This window comes from Scyliorhinus torazame, chromosome 13 (assembly GCF_047496885.1).
Source record: "Scyliorhinus torazame isolate Kashiwa2021f chromosome 13, sScyTor2.1, whole genome shotgun sequence".
Taxonomy (NCBI): domain Eukaryota; kingdom Metazoa; phylum Chordata; class Chondrichthyes; order Carcharhiniformes; family Scyliorhinidae; genus Scyliorhinus; species Scyliorhinus torazame.
Window position 1 is genome coordinate 130543132 of NC_092719.1, and position 19979 is coordinate 130563110.

The following is a 19979-nucleotide window of genomic DNA, read 5'->3' on the forward strand; positions in this document are numbered from 1 at the left end:
TCCCAAATTTCTTTCCAACATAATTGAAGGGTTAAATATCGGGTACACCGGGAGAACTTGCTGCTCTTCTTTCAACAAAAATGGCGCAGGGTCTTTTGAATTACAATGAAAATTGAGGATATCATTTATAAGACCAAGGTGGCTGGCAAATCTGAGCCAGTATTCTCCGATTGGTGGGATTGTCTTTTCCCGTTGGCAGTGCACCCTCGCCAGCGGGATTCCTAGCACCGTGGGGTGGCTTCAATGGGAAATCCCATTTACAAGTGGCAGGAAGAGAGAATCCTGCTGCCAGCGAAAGGTGCGCCACCAAGAAACACGCGGCTGGGGGACTGGAGAATCCAGGTTTTGTCTGACAACTGCTCAGCGAGTATTTGGACAGGATCTATGTTCAGAACTCAATCAAAATGAACAGAGTGGGTAACTGCAGACTGGAGATGGACGTTGAAGGAAGTGGGCAGCTGCATGGTATTTCTCTCATCGCTCACTTTGCATGTACTCTATATTCTAATTGTTTTACAAACCACTAGACAAAGCTCATTCCCAATGCATGAGAGTTTCCAAAGACTTGAAGAAAAATAACACAACAAACACATGGGTGGCAGCTGTGGGACCCGGATCTGTTTTGCACAGTCCAGGATGCCAACTAACTACATCATTCGTTGAGTGTGGCATTATGGTAACTTGTGGCACATTAACCAGAGACAGCAGTGCCGTCTTCCCTTTTCTATTTTCTCTGACTGCTGTGTTGTGTTTGATTTGGGCTAGGTTCTTCCAAGGCTTCTTGAATTAATTAGACATCAGAGCATCCAATTTGCTTCTGCCGTACATTCCTATTTTCCTGTGGTTGGCCTTGGATATTTGCAAACTGCTTTCAGCTGAACATCCCATATCCTGCTTATTGTTAGAGTATAACTGTTACAATAGAGATAGCACCCCACGCATTTCATTCAATTTCCATGTGGGATAGAGTGGAAAGGGTGGGAAGTTTGTGCTCTTCAAGGTGTAGTCATTGGGAACTGAAAGTTCTTTCTCTTAGGATATGAGTAGCTTCAAATGGTATAATATAGAAGAAGGCCAATTGGCCCATTAAGACTATGCCAACTCTTTTGTAAAGCTCCTCCTCCAGGTATCATGCCCTAAGAGGGCATTGATGACCAGGGACTTCCATTGGATTGGTCCATCTTTATGCTTGGCAATGTACTGTAGTGGTTTGCCGTTGCTTCTGCGTATGGCTGACCAGGACACTCTCCCACTCTTACCGCCTGTCATCAGGCACATAGGAAGGATTTGCAGGCTGGTAATCAATCTGGCTGGCCATATTATGAATGTAACTTCCATGGCCATAAAGTTCTGAAGTGGGGCTGTAGGCCAGAGCTTCTGGTACAGAGCGAAGGAAGTTACCATTGCACCACACCACCTTTTGTAGAGCTCCTGTATCCAAATAGTCCCAACAACTTCCTGCTCTTTCCGCATAGCCCTGTGCATTCATTCAAGCCCTTCCTTCAAGCATTTATCCAATTCCTTTTTGAAAATTATTATTGAATCTTCTTCAACCACTCTTTCAATCAGTACACTTCAGATCGTAACAACTGCAGAGTAAATTTATTTTCCATCATTTTGCCTCTGGTTCTTTCATCAATCTCCTTAAATCTGTGTCCTCTGGTTGCCATGCCTCTGGGCACAGTAGTCCCTTAATTAATGCTATCTATAATGTTCATTATTTTGAACACCTCTATCAAATCTTCTCTTTACCTTTTGTGCTTTAAGGCCATCTACCCCAGTTTCTCTAGTCCCTCTGAATAACTGAAGCCCCTCATTCCTGGTACTGTTCTCATAAGTCTCTTCTGCAACCTTTCGAAAACTGCTGCACCCTTCTTGAAGGGTATCCAGAATCCCCCTGCCGACGGTGAACCAGTGTTCAATAAACATACTGCATAACTTTCTTGCTTTGTTTTTTAGACAGAGTTTTCAAACTGTCCTGCCATCATCAGGGTTTTTTGGACAGGCACTGCCAGGTCTCTCTGTCCACGCAACCATTTAAAAATTGTACTGTTCAGTACATATTACCTCCCCGCATTCTTCCCACCAAATATATCACTGTACACTTCTTGGCATTAAATTTGATCTGCCATGTGTCTGCCTATTTTACCACTTTGGCTTTGTCTTCCTGAAGTCTGTTCCTATTGTTCACTTCATTTCCTAGTTTTGTTTTCTCCCTGGAGAAGTAATGTGGGATTCCAGCCAGATGTACATTGGAATAGTCAACTCTGGGGGTAACAAAGGCCCGGGAGTCAGTTTCAGCAGCTGAGGCAGAGTCGGACAATGTGACAGAGGATCGTCTTAGTGATGGTATGGTTATGTGGACGGAAACTCATCTCGAGTTCAAATATGTGGTTGTTTTTGACCAGTGCTGACGCGATGGACCGAAGGGCCTTTTCTGTGCTGTAGACCTCTATGGCTCTATAACTGTTTCCAACAGTTTGGTTCAGTCTCAGGCAGTTGCCAGGGAGAGGGTTGAAGTCTGTGACTGGGAAACAGTTTGTAGCTGGGAACGAAAACAATTTAGGCTTGACAACTTGAGATAGTGGAGGAGTCGGGAAAGGTATTGGTGAGATAGAGCTGGGTGTTATTTTTTTTGTTTTTTAATTTTTAAAATAAATTTAGAGTACCCAATTATTTTTTCCAATTAAGGGGCAATTTAGCGTGGCCAATCCACCTACCCTGCACATCTTTTGGGTGGTGGGGGTTAAACCCACGCAGACACGGGGAGAATGTGCAAACTCCTCACGGACAGTGACCCAGGGCCGGGATTCGAACCCGGGTACTCAGCGCCGTAGGCAGCAATGTTAACCACTGTGCCACCATGCTGCCCTGAGTTGGGTGTCATTGACGAAAATCCCAGCCTGGGTCTTCAGAAGATGTCACTGATGGGCAGGATACAGCTGAGAAATAAGAGGTGGCCAAGGACAGATCCTTGCAGGACACTAGAGGTAACAGTGCAATGGCAGAAAGAGGAGTTATTTTAGGTGATTCTCTGGCTATGAATGGATAGACAAGAATGGAACTAGGTGAGTACAGTTCCACCCAGCTAGTGAAGGATGGTGTGGTCAACTGTGTCAAAGGCTACTGACGTCCAAAAACGATCAGGAGGGATAGTTTACTTTTGTCATAATCACATGGCCATGAAGTTCCCAATCATCCCCTCCTTCGAGTAAGATCCCTGTTAATGCCACTATTGTCCCACGTGGCGACTTATGCCTGTTGCTCATCAACCTTCTTCACCACACTCAGTGCATGCTACACACATGCAATTGGAACCCATTTTAGATAGCCTCACATTTGACCTCTTCAATGTCTGAACTGTTCTTTGCTCTAATGCTATTTGTTGCACTAGTCCATTGATTTTTCTCTCTGAGGTTTCATCCTGGTGTCCATCTCCCAGACACATTTGTTTCAGTTTTCCCCCATCAGTACTGGTTAACCATCCGGCGAGTTCATGGGTCCCACTCTGGTGAGATGCAACCTGTACAGTTGAACAGGTCCCTCCTACCCAAAAACTGATCCAAGTGCCCTTGGCATCTAAAGTCCCAGCTACACCATTTACCCAGTTACATGTTACACTAACCCATCTTACAATTCCCGTACTCACCAGTGAATAGCACAGGCAGGGAATAACCCTGAGGTGACTACATTTGAAATCCTCTTTTTTATTTGCTTCCTGAACTCCATTACACTCCATACTTGCAACTTGGTGCTCATGCCCACCCTCCCCACATCCAGCCAGCTGGCCTCTCATTCTGGCTGACTTTGGCCTGGAAATGGATTACCAGGATAATAATCAGATTATTAAACCTGTTTAACAGGTCTTCAGACCACTAAACCTCAACAGCCCTCCCTGCCTGCCTCCCCAAAAATATCAGGTCAAAGTGTCCTCCCTCCTCACCCCCACTCTGTTGTGGTCTCGATCTCATTCCGATCACTAAAGGCAGATAACAAATAAAGGGAAAGAACAAAAATCAAAGGGACCCATCGATTGACAAGATCCGAACATTGTTGGGGAGTAAAAAAACACACCGAGAAAAACGAGTAGAAGATTCAATTTTATTTTAAAGCTGAGATGCAAGACATTGCCATTATTAATAACACAGGTCATGTGGTCAATACACAAACTAAATATATACACATCTCAATGAAAGAAAACAAATGTACAGAAAAAAAACACATATAAAATTAAATAATACCAATGAAAGCATTTAATACCTTCAGAACCTCCGTTCCATTATGTAGGAAGGTGTGAACACTTTTCACACTACCTTACATAATTGCTGCCCAGGTAACCTCTGACTTAAATAGCTTTACATTTACACTTTGTAAATGAGGTCATATAATAAGCTGAAGCTGATCACTGTATAGATTAAACGGGCACTGACCTATGGCCTAGTCTAACCTCCAGAAGAGTATGATAACATTTTTGTAACCTGGTTACAATTGTCAGGTTTATTAAACCATCAATTTGAACAATAAAGAGCCCATGACCTACAGAGTTTTTTAAAAAAAATTCTACAAAATTGGAAATCCTCAATGTGATTGTAACCTGTTAGAAGCATTGTGCGTTATAGAAAAAGACAGAACGTTAATGAGAAATGAATGCTAATGACTGCCAAGGCATCTTCGGCAGCACCTTTGACCTGCATCACCTAGGAAGACAAAAGCAGTAGGTGCATGAGGATACCATCACCTGCGTGTTACCTTCCAAGTCATGCACCATTTAGACTTCAACCTATAACACTGTTCCTTCATTATTGCTGGAATCTAATCCTGGATCTCCCTCCCTAACAGCACTGTGGGAGTACTTACACCAGACGCACTGCTGCGGTTCAAGAAGGTAGCTCACTATCACCATCTCAATTAGGGATGGGCAATAAATGCTGGATTTACCAGCAATTCCTATATCCCTGAATGGGTGAAAAATAATGTAATAGTGCTTCAAAGAACCCATCCCTCCTCTCCCAAATATTATTTTTCCAGTGCTTCAAACCTCAACTTATGGGAAACTGTGTGTCATCTACTTGTGGCCATTTGGAGTTCTGTTGAGTATTCAAAGATTCATAGAATTTACAGTGCAGAAGGACCACTCGGCCCATCGGGTCTGCACCGGCCCTTGAAAAGAGCACCTCCACCCCATCCCCGTAACCCAGTAACCCCACCTAACATTTTTGAACACTAAGGGCAATTTAGCATGGCCACTCCACCTAAACTGCACATCTTTGGACTTGTGGGAGGAAACTGGAGCACCCGGAGGAAACCCACGCGGACATGGGGAGAACGTGCAGACTCCGCACAGACAGTGACCCAAGCCGGGAATCAAAACAGGGGCCCTGGAGCTGTGAAGCAACTGTGCTAACCACTGTGCTACTGTGGCACCCAATGAGTGTAACCCCAAACTCATTTCTTGTAGCACCCTTATGGCTGTAGGCACAAACATGGAGAGGATGTGCCCCATCCCGCGCCAATTTGTTTTGATGTGTTCTATCTCGCTCTTCAAATTCTACAATTTCCTAAAGATTCCCCCCCCCCCCCCCCCGCCCACCACCATCCCAATTCCTTATACCTGCCCACGTCTCTGCTCACAGTCATTGGATTCCATTGATCTGGTATGGTTTCCAAATTGTAGGGATGGGCAATAGATACTAGGTTTGCTGGCGCTGCCCAAATACAGAGAATGAATTCAAAACAGGTTACAACACCAAATCCCAGGGTGAAATTAACAATGCCAACAAACCTCTCAGTCTAAGAATTCTCTTCAATTTATTCATAATGGTTTTGTACTTTGCAAGAAACTTTCTTTCCTTCACTCTGCCAATTGTTAATAATGAAGGTTAGGATGCCTGACATGATGCCAGTAATTATGTGGTATCAATTTCCACACTTAATCAGAATTTTAAAAAATGATTTAATGGGACGTGGGCATCGCGGGTAAGGTCAGCATTTGTTGCACGTCCCTAATTGCCCTCAAACTGAGTGGTATTTTTTCTTTTAAAAATCCACAGATTGCTGTGGATCTGGAGTCACATGTCGGCCAGACCAGGTAAGGGTGGCAGATTTCCTTCCCTAAAGGACATTAGTGAACCAGATGGGTTTTTATGACAATCGACAATGGTTTCATGGTCATCATTAGACTTAATTCCAAATTTTTTATTGAATTAAAATTTCACCACCTGCCTTGGTGGAATTCGAACCTGGGTCCCCAGAGCATTCCCCTGGTGTCTGGATTATTAGTTCAGTAACAATACCACTCTGCCACTGCCTGCCCCAAAATATAGAAGATATGCATGTACGGAGAAAACATGATGAAAATGTTGAGATTACTGACCATTTTTGCATTTTCATTTTCTTACTTAGGACACAGTAACAACAACCTGTATTTATAAAGCATCTTTAACACGTTCCAAAACACATAGCTCTGCAATTATTACTGGATTTAGAGCTAACCCAACCAGTGATCTTGGGCGCGATCTACCCGAATAGGAACAGCGTCCCATAGCGCGATTAGCCAGGTGTTTACTGGCACTTGGAGGGCCGAGAAACACCACGTAATGAATGGCCATTCAAGTAGATCGGGGGCCTCAGCAGGGAACACATGAACGATACCCTTTAGTCCCGGTTTCTCTACTGAGGAGATCTGCTCACTGGAACTCCTTAGTGCAGGCACCCCAACGTGACCCTGGAATGCTACCCAGCCCCAATAAGGGGGTCCTCAGAACCACACCCACACTGGGTACCTGCAGGCCCAACCAGGTTGGCACCCAGGTGGCTCTTCAAGTGTGTCAGGCTGGCAGTGCCCAGGTGGCACCAGCAGTGCCAGGGTGCCACCCTGCCCAGAGGGCAAGCACCTGCCATTTCGGATCCCTGGGAGAGCCCCACGAGTGCCTTTCCATCTAGTCCCCATTTGTGGGACCAGTACTGAATAGCGCTCCCCCAAGATCTCCAAGGCGAGGGAGCTAGATCTCAAGAATGCATATTTGAGTGAGACTAGCTGCCTCACTCCAATATGCAGATTTGCCGTAAGTGACATCTCGCGAGATCACGTTAAATCTCGTGAGGCGAGCCAGGGTGATCCTGGAAGAGGGATCTCCCAACGTCTACTGGCCGCGCTACGCTGCTTTTTGGGCGCAAAGTGGCCAGTAGATCTCGCACCTTATCTCACCACCAATTGGAAGGAAATGATATTGAATAAAGCAGTTCACCCAAGTTGATGACTTGAGGAGGACTTGCCCCAGAATTAGTGGGTCACAGTGGGCTTTTTTCCCCCATCAATATGAAAGCTTTCTCACTTTTTCTTCTCTTTTTAGATTTTTAGTCAATGTATTCACAAAGATGATAAGAATCAATTCTGGGAACTATTTTCCCCAAGGGCTCTGTCAATACTGAGCACTCCATAACAAGTAAAGCAGTGTTGAAATACAATTTTGACCCTAACAGAAAACTTCATGCAGTACAATTCCATTTCCCAATCAAACCTCCTTGTGTGAGGTTATGAATTTGGTGTCATGTAGGGCAAATTAGGGGCAATCTTATGCTTCGGTCATTTGTCATATTTAGCTTGAAATCGAATAAGTTCCAAATGGGATCAGTCATAGACATGGACAGGAAGACACACCAGCAATCCTCATCCTGATTGGGCATTGGATTGGTGTCTGACCAAAGTAATCTAAAGTGAGATGACCACAAGCTGCCAGATATAATGACACCAATCTGGGTGAGATTCACACCTAAGTCCCAAAGGCCAATACTCCATCTCACTGAGTACATGCGATTACTGCATTCTGGAAATAAGTGGTGACGTTTTTCTGCTGACTGAAGCAACTTTTGTCATTATCTGATTGCGATGAAATAGGGTGGAAGTTTTGAAATTTAAAATAAGTAATTCAGCAGCAGAAAAAGAACTTCACATTTTTAAACACTAATATGAAGTTTAAGAAAAAGCAATTGAGCAATTGGAAAATAACTTTAAAATTGCTGAATGCTAATATGTAAGGAAAATACTGCAGATGCTGGAAAGCTGAAATAAAGGCAAAAAATGCTGGAAATAATCAGCAGGTCTGGCAGCACCTGTGGAGAGAGAAAAATAGAGTTAACCTTTCAACACAAGATGACCATCGTTCTGATGAAACATCATCTCGACCTGAAAGGTCAACTTTAAGTTTTTGAATTTAGGGACCAGTAGATTCAATGATAGCATTTCAAAATCTTGTGCAACTAAGTCATAAAAAAACAGCCAGAAAGGCATAGACAGGGACAGGAAGATGCACCAGCAATCTATATTTTTCCACAGTCAGCAAACGAGCAGTGTGGCTGAGAGTCTCCTGTAAGAGTGGCCAGAAGTGAATCTTACACCATGAGTAAAATCATATTCCATAAACAATCCAAACTGACTGATTTGGATTTAATTTCGAAACTCTGATTAGTTTGTCTAAACAATAATTGAAGAAGTTCAATAAACAGTATTAAAGAACGGAAAGGTCATTTGTCATATTTAACTTGGAATAGAATAAGTTCCAAATGGGATCAGTTGCAAGCTATAAAATCATCTTTCATTATACAGTGTGCAGATTTATGGGCTGGATTTTCCAGTGAGCATTGGGGTTCCAACATCAGGCCCAAGAGTGTGCCTGCCTGCACAGCCTTCTGGGACCCAGTCTTCCAATTGTCTCCTGCTAACCCCCCTCCCCCATCTTATTGAGGATGAAAGGCAGATTCAGGCCCAATCAGAGGGCCCAGAGAAATGTTAGGCCTGTGGCCCCAATGGGCGTGGTGGATACCATTGCAGTAGGCAGGCGAGCACGAGAGAGCCTCAACATGGAGGGGACCATTGTTTCCTGCAGAGTCATCAAATAAAGAGGTCTGAATCGGGGTCAGGCAGAAGTTGCAATGGTTGTGGCCATTCATCCCATCAGCCCCAGCTTTGGGGCATGGAACCCCCAGTTCCGATGGTCACCCAGCCTCCCACAAGGAGGTTACTCCAGCAAGTCATGCCCTATGCACACAGCAGGGGACTGCTCTTAGAAAATGCTGCCACCGTGGAAAAATGGCCTCCAAGTGAAGCATTAATTGGCTGCCTGCTTCCATGGAGTGGGCGGCTCCCGTTCTCAGAATCTTCTGGGAAAGTTCCCTGGAAGTTGAAATGTGTTGGGGAGCCATCATGATGCTGCCTCCCCACCCACCCTCTATTTTCCTAACTCCTCGCACCGTTCTCTAAGCACGTCTCTGGCTGGGAAAGTTCAGCACTGTAATTCTAAAATAAATTGGAGTGGTTTTACAGTAATGTTTAGACTTGTTTTATGACACAAATTTTTTCCCCTGTTGTCGTCCATCCCTGAAGCTGTTGACTCTTTATTGGAGGTTGCTGCACTGGCTACTGGCCCGTGTTGATATGTCACCCAAGTAGCCAGTCTTTGCTGTGAGCTTTGACAACTCATGTTGGCAGGAGGAGTGGTGGTGGTAAATTATAGCTGAGCTTGATTCTGACCTCAATGTGTACTGAATGCATTTCATGTAGGGATCACTGACTAACGTCACCTAGCTCCAGATCATCAATTGTAACGCTTTCCTTCACCGCCATTTGCTGAGGTCTATTCCCTTTTCGAAGATCAAGAATTGAATGTATATGGCTCAGTGAATTAACTTCATGAGCCATTATGAAAACTTTAATGCCACGTTTAATTTTCAATCTTCTGTTGTTGCCTTTGTTCTTTTCTGAAATAGCCTAGAGTTTGCAGAGGTTCCCTATCTTTGGATTTTCTAAACTGCAGTTGAAACAAATATGACATTCTATATTTACATTTGAACAGCCACTTATCCAATATAATGCCAGCTAAAGAACTAGAGTTATGGTTTCAGCCTATTGCTATTGCTTCTCTCTAATAGAGCAGAAATAGTTTGTGGTATTCTTCACTGCCAACAACTTCTTCAGATCCCTAGACCTATGAGCAGCTGACCAGCTCATATGATACTTAAAGACCCGATATAAACACATCATTTTCAGACAATACATCAGCTGGGAACTAAGAGCTCCCATCTAATCCCATCTGTTTCAAATAATGACTAATTGGAAATCCCTCTGCATTGGGGCAAAATGAAGAGAGGTGTGAGAATTGCATAGCTATCTTCGGCCGAAACAGGGTGACCATTCCATCAGATCAAAGATTGTATTGCAAGCAAAGCCTTTAATTTACTGGAGTCCAAATAGTTTTTGGAAAGATTAGAGTTTGAAGAGCCTTCTTTTCTCATACTTTGGACAAGTGTCTCTGCCATGTGAACCTGGTAGTGCTAGGTACTGCGGGGGGACCGTAGATGTTTGACGTGTGGTTTGTTTTTGTTCCTCCTGCCTCTTGCCGTCGGTTTGTTTCTCCTGCCGGGCTCCACACTGCGGTGGTTCTTGCTCAGCCGCAGTTTGTTCCTTTTCTTCTTGAAGTCTTTCTGCCAGACCTGCTCACAGTAGAAGTCCATCTTGGAAGGGTAATTGATGAGGGTCATGATGTTCTTGTACCATGGCTGAGTGCCACGGCCAGGGTCCAGAAGGGAGCGGTCCTTCACGGGGCCAGCTGAATGATCATCACCTTCATGCAGATTGACCACCTGGTCAGCGGTGACCACGTGCAGCCGCAACTTCAATAGTGTCCAGCGGAAGCCATGGTCCTCAATTTGGCAATGGTAGACACCGGCATCCCGAAGATCTATATGGCGAATCAGCAATCCTTGCTCTATTGGAATAATCTGGTCGCCGAAGGTAACCTATGAGTAAACATGACATTGAACCGTTTGTGTCTCAAACATTTCATTGTGAAGTATACACATTCATTGGAGCAAGGTTACATATATCACACAGCAGATAGGCTCGCCTAACTGTGAGGTGGGGTTGATGTGAAAGTGGAGACAGTGGCAAAGCAGTAATGTCACTGACCCAATAATCCAGAGGCTCAGGCTAATGCTCTGGGGATATGGGTTCAAATCCCACCATGGTGGAATTTAAATTCAGTTCATAAAATCTGGAATTGTAATAAATGTTGTAAAAACCCATCTGGTTCATTGATGTCCTGTAGGGAAGGAAATCTGCCATCTTTAACTGGTCTGGTTTAATTTATTTTTATTTTCTTTATAAATTTAAAGTACCCAATTCTTTTTTTTTTCCTAATTAAGGGGCAATTTAACACGGCCAATTCACCTAGCCTGCACATCTTTTTGGGTTGTGGGGGTGAGACCCACGCAGACATGGGGAGAATGAGCAAACTCCATGTGGACAGTGATCCTGGGCCGGGATAGAACCCGGATCCTCGGCGGCGTGAGGCAGCAGTGCTAACCACTGCTCCACCGTGCTGCCCCAAATGGCCTAGTCTAAATGTGAGTCCAGATTCAAAGCAATGTGGCTGCCTCTCTGAAACGGCCTAGCAAGCCACTCAGTTCAAGGGCAATTAGGGAGGGTAACAAATACTGGCCTTGCCAGCAATATCCATATCCCATGAAAGTAAAAACAAAGGGGGGAAAAAAAGTCAATTGTGGATATTTTGCACCTTCTCCTGTATCAATTCTTCTGTCATTTCCTGGCAGAATCTCATCAGGCAACTTGCTTCCAAATGCCTACCAATCTAACTCCACAACAGAGCAGAGTAATATCCAGTCCCATAAACTTTATCTGCCCTCTCTCTGTGGAAGCATTGGTGACACCAAAGTTGAGATAGGAAGCTCCGTATTTGAGTCATTCATAATCATTACCCACTTATTTGTAATGGTTTTATTAACTAAAAACTATGTGTGTGTGTTTATGTGCACGTGTGTGGGTGTTTATGTGAGTGTGTGTATGGTATGTGTGTGTGTATGGTATGTATGTGCATGGTATGTGTGTGTATGCATGCATGTGATAACCCTTTACTTCATACTTAAGTCTGACATCAGGGCAAGGTCTGAGAGTTCTGGCTGGGGGAAAGGGATGGGCCTGGGTTCCTGTGGTTCAGGGATGCAGGGGAGGGCAGGGGGGTGGGGGTGGAAGTGGCAATTTTAACATCTTTCACCAAGTGGAAATTGGGGGGGGGAGGGTAAGTAGTAAAAATCCAATGGCTCATTTAACTTCCAAGCTGGACCCTGCCACTGCCAATATTTTCAACCATTAAACAGATGGAGTCAGTCTTTAAATATATAGATCCATGTCCAAATCAAATCAGATATTGACTGTAATATTAACTTTGGCCTGAAGGGGGAAGCATGGTGATTTCCTCATCAGGTGAAGACAGTGGGAAGAGGATCCAGAACTGGAGGAGGTCCAAACAGTATGTTTTCTTCAAATGATCCTTGGGGGAGCTAAGAGGAACAGGATTGTAAATACAAGTCCCTGCCAAGGCTTTCCCTCCATTCCTCCATTCAAGAACTTCCTGAAATATCCACTCTGTGACCTCAGTTTCGAAGAGAAGTCATTTTGGGCTCATAATGTTCACTCTGTTTCTCCCTACACAGATGCTGCCAGAACAGCTGAGTTTTTCCAGCACTTTCTGGTTTTATCTCTTCCAGTCAGCCTTCTTTTGGTGCCAGCCAGCTGAATCCTGATGCCCAGTCTGCTCTCACCCACTGGCATGCAGATCAGACTCAGTTAAAATCAGCCAGGCCCCAATCTGCCAGGGTCTCTTGAATCCCACTCCAGGTTAAAACTGGGGATGGAGAAGGGGGTTGAGGATTCTCAGGATCATGCAGGGGTTTGGAGCACTTCAGCATGATTCGAGAGACTGGTAGCACCGTGGCAGTCAAGGTTCCAGGTGCACGGACCCGAGGCGAAGTGAAAAAGTACCAATGTAGTGAATACTGGAAAATGATGGGGCAAGGGTTACGATGTTAATGACTGAGGGGGGATGTGGCTTGTGATCGCTGAATGGCAGGCGGAGTAGATGGAGAATTAAGAGTCCTGAGGCGAGGTGGGAGTTGTTTTCCAGACAGCTTCTAACTTTAGACAAGTCACCTTAGCTGAGCAGGTCTTCTCATATTTTGCACCTGTGTCAAATGCCATTTCTACGTAGTGTGGCAGAATTGACAGCAGTTGAGATAAGGAACACCATCTAACTTAATTGTATAACTGTGTTATGCAGGGGTGGGTAAAGGAACAAGTCCCACCTTGCCTAAGGCTGCAAATAGCAGAAAGTATAAAAGGCAGACAAACGCCATGGGTAAAGTACGGCCCTCAAAATCTTGCCATGCCGGCTCTCTAGTCCAATGCTGCCAAAGCCTGTGAAGAACTTTCAGCCCCTGATAGGTCTATAGCACGGTTCCTTACTTAGGAGATAAAATCCGCGTCAAAACAAGGCCTTACCTCCTGTAACCGTCCACTCTTGTCACTCGACTCCAGCAACCATGTGATGGTGGCAAGCTGGGATTTGGGAATGCATTCCAAATATGTGCTATTCCCCTCAACAACAAACATCACCTTCTCTTCAGTCCAGGTATGCATGGCCCCTACAGTGAGCACATAGAAGTGGGATGTTGATTAGAGGAATGGTAAAACCCAGAGGGTACTGGCTGCATTACAACACTCTCATGCCATATCTCACCGTGTCTCATCGGCCATTTATCATTTTGAGAGTTTGAGATAAGACTTCCAGGATCAAGGAAAAAACAAAATACTCCTATTTTCCAATTTTGCATGTCTCCGCAAGAGCCAAAATGATTCTACCTGATGTAGCCTAATTATATTATTAATTGTTGAGGGTGTCTTTCAGCCAAGTGTATAGACATTGCAGAACCTATGTTAAAAGGAAAGGCCATGGCTAAAGGGAACCGATAAATTAATACGTTTCATTTTACATTTATATCAAACTCCTTAGTGGCTGTGGTGAATCAGTTTGTAATAAATAGTGCAGCTTAAGAGTGGAATTTGAGGCACCACACAGACTGCGGTGCAAGGCAGTGTTCACACAGCACTGACTGGTGTGAAGGACCCATATTGCACCATCAAACAGGAATGAGTCCTACTGGATGTTCACTGAAGTTTACATCAGGTTGAGGCCACATGTTCAAGGTCAAATCCAGAAAACTGTCGGGATAAACTCAAAATTACTTCCTGTATTGTTTCCATACAGGCGGGATTCTCCGTCTGTTCATGGCAGCGGGATTACCGATTCCCGTTGCAGTGAATGTGAGACTTGGCCGAGTGCCAAATTCTCCGCCCTAGCTAGCAGCGGTAGCGGGCGGACATGCAACGGAGAATCCCGGCCTAGGTCCAAAGCTTGCTGGCCTAATTTGAAACAATTTACTGAGACCCTCTAATGTATTGCTGTCATTATCTGAACTTACAACAGTAGGAACAGGCCATTCTGCCCTTTGAACCTGTTGCCCCATTCAAGTAGATCACAAATGATCTGTAATTCAACCTCATTTATCCCTCTTTGTTTTGTGTCTCTCAATACTATACCTAACAAACATCCATCTATCTCAGTCTTGTCACAACATTTCTGCAACTATTGTTCTGCTCAACCACGTCCTCACTTCCACCTTCTTTGCCCTGGCCACCATTAGAGCTATTACTCTCACCCTGGCAACTCCCCCCGGTACAGCCTCATCTTTGCTCTCTTAAGTTCAACAGATACAGACCTGAACAGACATGGCGCACAACTGTTTTATTGATTCATTACAGGATGATCCTTGCAAAGGTAACATCCTCTTCCTATGCCTCTCACCGTCATCCATCTGCGTGGCACTGCCACACCCAATTCCACACTGTCATGATATGCAAACATGCAACCAATGAACACTCAGAATAGGACACAACCAATGGGCAGTCAGGACACTCAGAGGTGGCATCACCACAAGGGGGCATGACATAAACACAATAAAAGGGATGAGGCACTCACACCCTGCCTCTCTCCACAGACAGATATCGAGAGAGTTAGACAGGGTTGATCAGCGGTACCACACTCCAGCACATGGCTTAGAGCAAGCTGGTACAGTTAGACTGAGTTACTACAGTTAGATTAGCAGAGAGTCGAACTCATTTGAGAATGTGTTAATAGTCCAATAAACACATTGAACTAATTTCAGAGTCTGGAGCATCCTTTAGTTAAGACTGCATGGGGCAGCACGGTGGCGCAGTGGGTTAGCCCTGCAGCCTCACGGCGCCAAGGTCCCAGGTTCGATCCCGGCTCTGGGTCACTGTCAGTGTGGAGTTTGCACATTCTCCCCGTGTTTGCATGGGTTTCGCCCTCACTACCCAAAGATGTGCAGGGTAGGTGGATTGGCCACGCTAAATTGCCCCTTAATTGGAAAAAATGAATTGGGTACTCTAAATTTTTTTTTTTTTAAATACTGCATCAAGTAGCAGCCTGTGTTATCCGAGTAGCATAACGCAACACACACTTCTCTACTTAATGACTATCAATGACTATCCTTCCCATTTCCACAGTTTTTTCCAGTATCTCCTCCGGAGCCGGATTCCTATTTAGCATGGCCAATCCATCTAATCTGCACATAGACTGTGGGAGGAAACTGGAGCACCCAGAGGAAACTCACGCAGACATGGAAAGAATATGCAACCTCCACACAGTCACCCGAGATCGGAATTGAACCCAGGTCCCTGGTAATATGAGGCAACAGTGCTAACCACTGTGCCACCGTGCTACCAAAGGTACTCCAGGCTCACAGCCCTCCAAGATATCTGCACTCCTCCAATTCTGGCCTCTTGAGCATTCTTGATTTGAATCATTCCACCATTGGTGGCCATGTATTTAACTGGCTGGACTCTAAGCTCTGGAATACCCTTGCTAAAAATCTCTTCCTACCTACCTTGCTTTCCACCTTGAAGGCATTCCTTAAAACCTCCCTTTTTGTCCAAGCTTTCGCTTATCAACCCAAATATCTCCTTAAGTGGCTTGGTGTCCAACTGCGCTGCATAATGATCCCGTGAACAGCCCTGGGTTGTTTTAATATGTTAAATGTGTTGTATAAATACAAGTTGTTGTTATTGAAAGCTCTTATTGATCCAACATCCACAGCCTTTTAGTGTTTTATTTCTATGTTTGCTTAATACAAACTTACTAATCTCACACAGGACTGGTAAACTAAACATGGGGTCAGTTTATTTGAAGATGAAGTAAGGGGTTAGAGAATTCTTGTGGCTCAGAGGTAGCATCCCTACCTCTAGGCCAGAAGCTATGGGTTCACGTGCCTCTTCATGGGAATGGAAAGTGTATTTGGAACATGGATAAACGGGTTGATTACCACCTTGCAAAAACTGTCCAGAATTATATGCGCCAGGAATTACTCTTGTGAGGTTGAACATGTTTGGACAGTTAACACACAACCGGCACTGCGAGGGCAGAGAAATGCTCTTTAAGCTGCCAAACTCATATTGGCCAAATCTTTCCGGCCAGTCGCGCCCGCAGGATCTTCCGGTCCCACTGCGGGTTTCCCGGCAGCAAGGGATGCATTCAACAGGAAACCCCGTTGACAATGGGGGACACCAGAAGATCCCGCCACCGCCCAATGGTGGGCCACCTCCCACCATCGCAAAACCCACGACAGGTTGCTCGGTAAATCCCACCCATTGTGTCTGATCCAGGAGAACTTGATGATGCCACATTGAGTGTATTTTTACCTCTGCCAGCCCATCCCTGACCTTGAGGAGATCAGTAGGGACAGTGGAAGACAAAAGAGAACTGATGTTCCATTTTTCCTTGCTGTACACATTCACACCTGGACATGATTACATGGAACAGCTACCAGTATCTTTCTAATGAAACAGTCTACGAATCTTCCAGACCCTCTAATCATTATTTTTCTGAACTACAAGCCACGACTAAATGTCTTGTAAGTGAATTTGTGGCATGTGGAGACAAAAAGGCCTGGCCACCGTTTCAAAGCAGTCTGACCTTCAGGCACTGATTAACCACCACACTGTTCTTGGTGCCGAATGCTTTCTCACATTTCGCTTTTGTTTTATTTTAAAGCTGTGTCCCCCCTGACCAGCCCCTCACTCCCTCCAACGGCCTATTGAGTGAGCTGCTGAACAATACAGGCCGAAAATAGGCCCTAACTTCGACGATTCGTCCATGCAGATTCAGCTGACTCAGCAGTTGAGGGTTAAAACTGGTCTCTGTATCACTCAGCTCAGGGAACGAAAATCAACTCGGGTCAGAAACGCAGCTCCTGTTCACTGGCTGGTGGCTGTGAGAGTAGCACAGATGTGCTGATTTTTAAAGTTGGATAGTCCACTAACATTTCAGGCTCTAAAAACCCACGTTGCTGTTTGAGCCCTGAGGGCAGCACTAGCGGCTACAAGCAAATTTGACCAACTCATTTAAGGATTCAATAGCAAGTCAGGGGCTCAACTCCATTGTGTAATCTTTGAGTAAACCTGCTGCCAGAGAGGAGGGAAGAGGGAAGGTTTGGAAGGATAATAATAATAATCTTTTATTGTCACAAGTATGAAGTTACTGTGAAAAGCCCCTAGTCGCCACATTCTGGCGCCTGTTCGGGTAAGCTGGTACGGGAATTGAACCCGCGCTGTTGGCCTTGTTCTGCATCACAAACCAGCTGTCGAGCCCACTGAGTTAAGAAGCTAGCAGCATGTTAAGGTGGCAGCAAATAACTGGTACGTTGTGCGTATTTTCTCTCCTATCTTTTGTCAGAGTAATTGACTGGCATGTTTTCTCAAGACTTTATCATTGCTTTAACTTTATGCACTGTTGGCTCACAAAGCCTATATAGATTGGTTCAGAGTTCAGTGTCTGCAGAAAGGTGCAAAAGCCTTCTTGGCATCTCTGAATCAGGAGCAGGTACTCATCTCTAATCATGCCTCTTCCCATTCAAACTCAAATTTCAAAATGGACAGTCAATGTTTAATCTCAAAATGGATGATGTCTGCGCAGTTTTACTGCATAACCCTTTCCTGGGTTTCAATGGAAAAAATAAATTGGACTTCTTGAAACACAGAAATCCAACTGCAATAAGGCAACTTTTATAAAAATTTCCCATTAAAAATGCTTCAGTTGTAACCTTTAAGATCTCTTACAGTTACTTTTTAACCTCATAGTTTTAAAATTTCTGAAACTGCTGTTTTTTTCTTTATTCGTACATGGGATGTGGACATCTCTGTCTATGCCAGCACTGGTTTGTCCTTGAGAAGCTGCTTTCTTGAAACACTGCTGAACATAGGTACACCCACAGTGCTGTTAGATAGGGAGTTTTGGATTATGACCCAACAACAGTGAAGGAACAATGATATGTTGCCAAGTCAGCATGGTGTGTGGCTTAGAGAGAACTTGCAGGCGATGATGTCCCTATGTGTCCACTGTCCTTGTCCTCTGGTTGACAAGAGTTTGTGGGTTTGGAAGGTTCTGTCAAAGAATCCTTGACAAGTTGCTGTCGTGCAACGAATAGATATGCAAAAGAAAGTCCTCCCAAAAAATCTGCCCTTCTAACTTCTCTAGATTGGTTGTAAGTTGACTTTAGCAGGCATGCGGGTTGTACTGACCTCCTTTTGTCTTCTGTCTGAGGATAGCAACACTGGAAAATTACTTGATTATTTGTCAAAACCAAGCCTTTAAAGAAATTTAATTTAACCTCAAACAGTTTGACAGACCACTTCTTAAATGCAAGAGCTTCAATGATTACACTCGAGAATGGGTTGACCTTTTGGTTCATTGGTGACACTTACCTCCCTGGTTGAAGCACTGAGTCAAAGGGTCTCCATTCAGAGCGGCCTGTCGAGTGTGCCTTCTGCAAGCAAACATACCAGCAAGGGGGTCAGGTTCAACAGCAACCCATTGAAGTCTCAATCCAAAGAGCTCTCTTTTATTCTGTGGTTTATTTGAACAGTATCCAACAGCTAAGAGTTCAGATGCCTAGTGTCAATGACCAAATCTGTTGCCTCAGGAAGGCATTTGAAAGCTGCCCAATCCATAGTATTTACTTCATAGATAGCAAGTCTCATTATGTGCTGAAATTATAGAGTCATAATTACATATAATGGGGTTTTGGATGTTTATGTATAGAATGGATCCCCAGGGGATTTATAGATGGAAACCTAACCTAGGACTTTGAGGTGTTTAAAATAGTAGAATACATAAATGGTAATGAATGACCAAGAGTGAGCTAAAAGTTGGAATTTAACTGAGGAATTTGTCTGGGTTATACATAGAAAATTGAATGCTGGGAATAAGCTACAGGCAGGAATCTAATGGAGAGGTTTAGGTGGTTAACATATAAAAGATGGTTACTGGGTTTGCGATACTGACAGATTTTGAATCCTATTTTCTTCAGGAGGGGAATTTGTTCGCTTAGAGTTCAGAGGATGTTCCTGTTTTTAGTTGATAATTAGGACCATCCTAAGTATCAACAGTTGACATACACCATCACGATTTCAGTAGGCTGCTGGTTCACTTGCAAAGTTGCACTTGGTTAGAACACATAATGAGACACCAGCAAATCAAGGAAATGTGTGTGTTAAAGGGCTAAGGACTGTCCTGCACTGTGAAAATCCACAATGAATTACTGAGGTGCAACACGTTTGATGTATTCACATAACTCTCGAGATGCTTGTCCAGATTTTGAGTCACATGGTACAGTGGTGTCCCTGTCATGAATCTTGTGGTACAATCATGGACACTTAATGATAGCCCAAAATCCCTATGAATAACTTGCAATGTCTCTCATGGCTATGGTAACACATCTGGGGCAAGATTCTCCGACCCCCCGCCGGGTCGGAGAATCGCCGGGGGCTGGCGTGAATCCCGCCCCCGCCGGTTGCCAAAGTACCGGCACCAGAGATTCGGCGGGGGCGGGAATCGCGCCACGCCGGTTGGCGGGCCCCCCGCTCGATTCTCCGGCCCGGATGGGCCGAAGTCCCGCCGCTAAAATGCCTGTCCCGCCGGCGTAAATTAAACCACCTACCTTACCGGCGGGACAAGGCGGCACGGGCAGGCTCCGGGGTCCTGGGGGGGGGGGCG

General features: G+C 44.7%; 1 protein-coding gene across 1 annotated transcript in view; it reads right to left on the reverse strand.

Moving 5' to 3' along the window:
• Positions 1-4087: 4087 nt before the first annotated feature.
• Positions 4088-19979, reverse strand: part of sema3h (sema domain, immunoglobulin domain (Ig), short basic domain, secreted, (semaphorin) 3H) — a 282277-nt gene continuing 266385 nt past the window's right edge. Inside the window, exons 15-17 of the mRNA XM_072472149.1 lie at positions 18689-18750; positions 13352-13494; positions 4088-10794 (exon numbers count right to left, since the gene is read on the reverse strand). Coding sequence (XP_072328250.1) covers positions 10330-10794; positions 13352-13494; positions 18689-18750 — 670 coding nt within the window. The 3' untranslated portion in view covers positions 4088-10329. The remainder of the gene's footprint in view (positions 10795-13351; positions 13495-18688; positions 18751-19979) is intronic.